The sequence below is a fragment of the Salarias fasciatus genome, chromosome 19 (genome assembly GCF_902148845.1).
Source record: "Salarias fasciatus chromosome 19, fSalaFa1.1, whole genome shotgun sequence".
NCBI classification, from domain to species: Eukaryota; Metazoa; Chordata; class Actinopteri; order Blenniiformes; family Blenniidae; genus Salarias; species Salarias fasciatus.
In genome coordinates this window covers 595,939-601,938 of record NC_043763.1, presented here as the reverse complement: position 1 = coordinate 601,938, position 6,000 = coordinate 595,939, and the positions used below count along the sequence as shown (strand labels likewise).

The window sequence follows — 6,000 nt, the reverse complement described above, 5'->3', positions numbered from 1 at the left end:
AGCTGCAGAGCTGTAGAGATCTACTGCATGTAGAAACAAATGGGAATAAAGACACGTCAACTGGCTTTTAAGAATAAGTCTTTATATTTTTTCTATGTGAAACAAATGACTGTTATACTACACAAAGAGAAGCAGATACTGTAGAGAGACAGAGACCATCTCTGGAAAAAAAGTACAGAACATGAAAATACAGATACTGATTTTATAGAACTGTAAATTATTGCTTGTTTTTGCTACTTTGTTTTCTGGATTCCTACAATACGAGACACACTAGTCAGATCTGAACAGAAACAGTACAACAGTGACAAACTGTATTATTGAGCGTTACAGCTGAAGTTCCCCAGAAAGAAAGAAAAAAAAACATTCAAACAGAGTCCAACGCACTGACAGTTGGTTTTGATCGAGCATCTTTAAGATTTGATACACATTTTCATTACAACATTGCCGAGAGAAGCCGTCACAGACTGCACACTGACTGGCCTCAGCAACAGAAAAACACTTGGCATATATACAGAATATACATCTTTCAGCTCCCACCAAGAAGGGCACCTTTTTCAGACACCGAGAGCAAAAAGAAAAACACATAATGGCATCAGCAGCTCCACCAATCAGCTGTCAGCTCAGGTAACAGCCTCACCTGTGGAGCAGCGTCCCGTCTCCAGGAGAGAAGTTCAACACAAACACAGGAAGCCACGATGTTCTTTCAACCCTTGAGTCAAGAAGGCCTGAAAGGTGAGGAGTAGTTCCCTCTCTGCAGGATGCTGGTGAAAAGGCTAACAGGTGTCAGGAAAATCACACACCACAAAGAAAGACTGAAATGTGCTTCTCACTTGGTCTTTTCAAGACTTTTTTCTGTGAAGGAAAGAGAACACAAAGTGCTGACATGCACAGAATGGAGCCTCGCTCGGATATTCTTCGATAGCAAAACAGTATTTTCTGATTGCATGCTGCCTAACATGAAGCTCAAAGCCCCGTAAAAAACTCTGAAATGTTTAAATAAATGAGCATAATGAGCTGATAGGTTCAAGACTTCCTCAGAGACCCAACAGCAAAAGTTCATACGTTCATAGAAAATGAGCAAAATATGCAGTACAAGCTTCTGAGGCTGTGCTGGGAAAATAAGCTCCTTTTCGCTGGCTTTATACATGAGTGTCAGATAGAAAAATCATTTCATGGGATGGAAATGTGAGGTGAGAAAGTGCTTTGGTTGGTTTACCACTGATATCTCATGAGGCTAATGGATTTTCCCTTTTCTCCGCAAACTGCGTCATCTACAAATACGACTTCCACAAATGAAGCTCAGCTATGTACAGCGAGAAGCAGCGTTTGCTCCGGCTGCAGGGCCTGGCCACGCCTCCAGGCCTCAGTGCAAAGCAAGCAGGTTCAGAGGCTCACAGCGAGTGGCCTGGTCACGTGACAACACAGCACGACTGCAGCGCCTTGGAGACGCCTCGCCGTCGCCGCTCCTCCTCTTCGTGTGGGAATATGCACTTACGTTAAAACGCCACAAAAGATCTCTGTTGTCACAAACAACGATAAAAAAAACTGGTCTACACCAGAGAGTGAGCATGCAGAAAGCGTCGGGGAATCCAACATACAGTAAGAATACACATCCAGGAAGTTGAGCAGAGACACCTGTCCAGACCGGGCCGGGGCAGACCGCCGCTAGCCGCCGCTAGCCGCCGCTAGCCGCCGTTAGCTTCTGGGCGCCGTGCCGTGAACAGGCGTCTGTCCCAGTATATACATGCAGACGGCAAACTGAGGGGGATGTCAAAAGAAGTGGAAGCGTCTCTCTTTTCATGAGTCTGGTGTCCTCAAACACACAGCGCGTCACAGAGAGCTAACAAGCTAACAAGCTAACTGACGAGCAATGAGCGTACTGATGAGTGACAGGTGCCTGCGGAGGGAGGGGCATTATTTCACCCCTGTCAGAGGGGAGTGGGGGCACATGCACTCCCCACGCTGTCCACAGAATGTGATGTGTGTGTGTGTGTGTGTGTGTGTGTGTGTGTGTGTGTGTGTGTGTGTGAGAGGTTCTCATCCATCCCCTTTAAGCCGCCTCATTCATGACCACACTCCCTCAAACACGTCCATGTGTGTTCTGCTTGTAGTTGAACTGAAATGAGGGGCATCATGCTCTCTGTGGGTGCAGAGCTGAGGGGGGGGCAGGTGTGGAGCGGGTATCAACGCCGTGGGGGGGTGGGGGAGGCCTCTCTAGTTGAAGACCTTGGGGGGTCCGTCGGGACGTCTGGTCTGGACGATCTGCTGCTTGGGCCTGGCCGCCTCGTCCTCCTCCGTCTCGCTCTCGCACACGTGGACCACCACGCTGGGGGTGGACTCGGTCCCGGCGTGGAGCTCGTACTTCTCTCCTGAGGACACAGGAAGAAAACACTCCCGATGAAAACTCACTTCCTGTAAAGGAAGGTTCATTCATTTCACTGCAGGAGGAGAGGACGGCAGGCGGGCTCTGGGTCAGTGGTTCGTGCTCCTGCTTCACACTGAGGAACAACGGGTTCAAACCCCAGCCAGGCCTGTCCTGCTGGAGGTTCTACATGTTCTCCTGGTTTCTGCATGAGTGTACAGCAGAGGAATGACCACTAGGTGTCAGTCATTTCAGTATTTGCCAGGTGCCGATGGAGGAATGTCCTCCCTCTGAAGGATTCCTTCTCTGAGCGGGAACTGGACACTGACACACCTGGGAGTTTGATCTGAGCAGAGAAATGTCAACAGCCATCCAAATCACTGTCAGCATTTTGACCTTTTCTGCATTTTTCAGCATCAAACCTTTAAATCTGATGAGGGTTTTAGAAAGAATGGGGCAGTCAGGTGGATGAGAGCTGAGCGGAGACTGACCGGGTCCCAGCTTGGCCACGGCACACAGCAGGTCGTAGTTGATGACGGGCGTGGCGTCCTCGCTCTGGCTCCAGCCCACGGGCGGCGAGGCGGGCGGCGAGATCAGGAACTGCTTGACCGGCTGTGGAGGGGCCAGATAGGACTTGTCGATGTCCTCGTCACCGTTCTGGATCTGGAGGAGGTGAGAGGAGAATCCAGACCAGCTGAGCTCAGACTGGCCAATCAAATCAAATCAAATCAAATCAAATCAAATCAAATCAAATCAAATCAAATCAAATGCTCATGAAGACCTTTTCAAACACAACTGTCAAAGTGAAAATACAAAGAGACAAAAACAAGTAAAGTGACACATAAACTGACATTAACACCACACACTGCGGCCTCCAGTCTTTGCGCCCCTGATGGAGATGAATTGGAATTGGGCAAAGATATTCTAGACATTTTTGATCAGTGTCCTCTGCCAGAATTCCGTACAGAGTTTGAAGTGTGTTTGTCAAAGTCAGGAGATTGAGGATGGGGGTAAGGGGGGGGGGGGGGGGGGGGGGGTGTAAGGGGGGGGGGGGCGTTCAGGCAGCCCAGAATGGACTGGTGTGGCAGGAAAAGAAGGCATTTTTGAGGGCTTGTTATGGGGAGACTGAGCGACAGATCAAAAAAAGCTGGCTGATTATTGAAGGTCAGTGTGTGTAGATGCAGCCTGCTGAGTTTGGGCTCATTTGGTCCAAACTCCGAGGAGTTCAGTTCATTTGAATAATTGGAAGCCAAACGACATTTCCACTTAGACAATGAATGGGTTTTAGAGAAGCCTCTAGAGTGAAAACCATGGAAGCTACAGGAAAGAGCTGATTGACTTTTCTGATCAGGAGGCCACAAAGGAATTTTCTGTCAAATATGAAAAAGATTGGTAAACGTATTTTTTTTAAATTGCATTGTAACCTTTGCACACTCCCATAGGTGGCGCTGTAGCATCTATCACAGTCATTCATACATCAATATAATCAGCATCATGTTGTGTATAATTGATCAACATTTCGAGACAGTCAGACAAAGTATGGCTCAGTGAGTTCCACCGTCTTCTGCAGGAGCTGCGGCTGGACGGCCGGTTCCAGCGCTGCTTCAGGCTGACGCTGTTTCTGCCAGAAGCGGTGAACAAATGAAATCGCGCACGCCGCTCACCTTGGCATTACGCCAACTGCTTTGCGTGGTCGGAGCCCTGCATGCCTTCCGTCAGCACGTCCGTGACGATTTCTACGCTGATCGGCTGTCCTGGCGTGAATTCACTTGAAAAGTTCAATTATTTCAAGTTGAGCGACAAGCGACAAGCGCTGAAGCGGCGGGAGGCGGGTGGCGGCGTGTGGCAGTGCAAGTCGATGGGTGCGCGATTTTTTCGCTGGAAACGCTCGTCGCCAGCCGCATCATTGGTTGCTGCCCGCCGCTCAAGATTGAGCGACAATCGTGTCATTACACTGACTGTGTGTAACCTCATTGCGTGAAAAAGTCGCGTCGCGTCGCGTCGCATCCGGTGGAAACACGGCGTAATAGTTACATTTGACCACAAATATGATTCTTGGCATTGATTAATGACTGGAGTTTGATTTTCAAGACAGAACACAATCTTTGAAAATGTTTCTGAAACAGATCAGAAGCCACAATAAGAATGGGGGTGTCAAGCCGACAGTGAGAAGACAGTGAGCCACTTCCTTAAGCAAACCCCAATGCACATCTCCCCTGTGGAGGCACCACCCCCCTGGTGGAGGAGAGGCCCCTGCAGGTACACAACCTGCAGGCTGGCCAGACAGGCTGCCGAACGTCTGCAACGCCACTGGGAGGCCTGCAACCACCACACGGGCCTGTCCATGAAGCCTGGCTGAAGCTATACCCAGGAGGGGGGTGGACCCCCCCGGCGGGGACCGCGGCCACCGCTCTGAGCTGACCTCGCAGGGCCACAATAGCAGGGTCCATACAAAACCTGGGGAAGGGCGGCTCGGTAGGACAAGACTGGGCCAATGCGATAAGCCAAGGAATGGGGCGCACGCCACCTGCACAGCCCATGCAACATCACCACGTCAGCAAGTAGTGGAGCCACATCCGGGAGAGGGAGCGGCCGCATGGCGGCCCCCAGTCCCTTCCGTCCTACAAGTGTTCACCTGCTCAAAATGAGGCAGGGGCGTACATGGCCGAACCATCACCAACAGTGTCGTTCAGTGGGTCAGACAAGGACCGTGCAATAAGCTGAAGAAGGAGGCATACGCCGCCTACACAGCCTACGCACGACTGCAGGGCCAACAAGGCCTAGCTGAGCCAGGATCAGGAGAAGGAACGGTGGCACAGCAGTGCCCCCTCCCTTCCGCCTTCTTGCCAGAGGCGCTCTGCTCCAGAGTAGGCACCAATAAGCCGGAAGAACACACAACAACGCTTCCACTTGCAGTGCCCAAGCCGCGTGGCGACCGCCACCGCGGGGTCCAATAGCAGGGGAGGCAGCACATGCGGCCCATAACCCAAAGCCAGCCAACGCCAGTCCTGCCGCTATCAACGAGGATCTTGCCGACAAGCCAAGTGAGGCGCACACGAATAGTGCTCCGTCCAGGAGGGAAACGGCTGCCCAGCAGCCCCCTCCACCATCAGTCCTCAAAAGCACCACCTGCCAGAGTGGGGGTGCAGCGCACCGAGCTAGCAGCTCAGAGAGCCAAACCCAGGCGGAGTGCTCAGCAGCCTCTTGCACCGTCCGCCTCCTCCGCAGTGCCACCCGCCGGGAACGGTGGGTGCGCACAACAAGTCGATACAATGGCAGTAAGACAAGCTGGGGGAGGGGCGTACGCCACCCGCACAGCAGACGCCGTACTACCAAGCCCATGAACACCATCTGAGGCTGTGCTTGGGAGAGGGGACTTCCGCCCAGCAGTACCCTCGTTGCTTCGCCACCGGAGCAGTACCAGGCCAGAAGAACAGCGGCATACAAGAAGAAGATCGAGGAGGCGTGTATTACCCGCACAATCAATCTCAATCACTGGCCAGCAAGCCGGCAGAGTCACATCCCGGAGAAGGACGGCTGCCCCCTCTTCCATCAGCCGCCACCGGTCCCACTGTCAGGGGCGGGGGGAGGGGGGTGCGCACAGGACCCAGAAAGCAATAAGACAATAGCGATGCAGC

General features: G+C 52.1%; 1 protein-coding gene across 2 annotated transcripts in view; it reads right to left on the bottom strand.

Annotated features, from left to right (window-relative positions):
• Positions 1-237: 237 nt before the first annotated feature.
• The window catches only part of rcan3 (regulator of calcineurin 3), a 31,495-nt gene continuing 25,732 nt past the window's right edge, over positions 238-6,000 (bottom strand). Inside the window, exons 3-4 of one of the 2 annotated variants that reach the window (XM_030117006.1) lie at positions 2,854-3,067; positions 238-2,369 (exon numbers count right to left, since the gene is read on the bottom strand). In XM_030117006.1, the coding sequence (XP_029972866.1) occupies positions 2,215-2,369; positions 2,854-3,067 (369 nt within the window). In that variant the 3' untranslated portion in view covers positions 238-2,214. The remainder of the gene's footprint in view (positions 2,370-2,853; positions 3,068-6,000) is intronic. The other variant, XM_030117007.1, reaches the window with a different exon arrangement.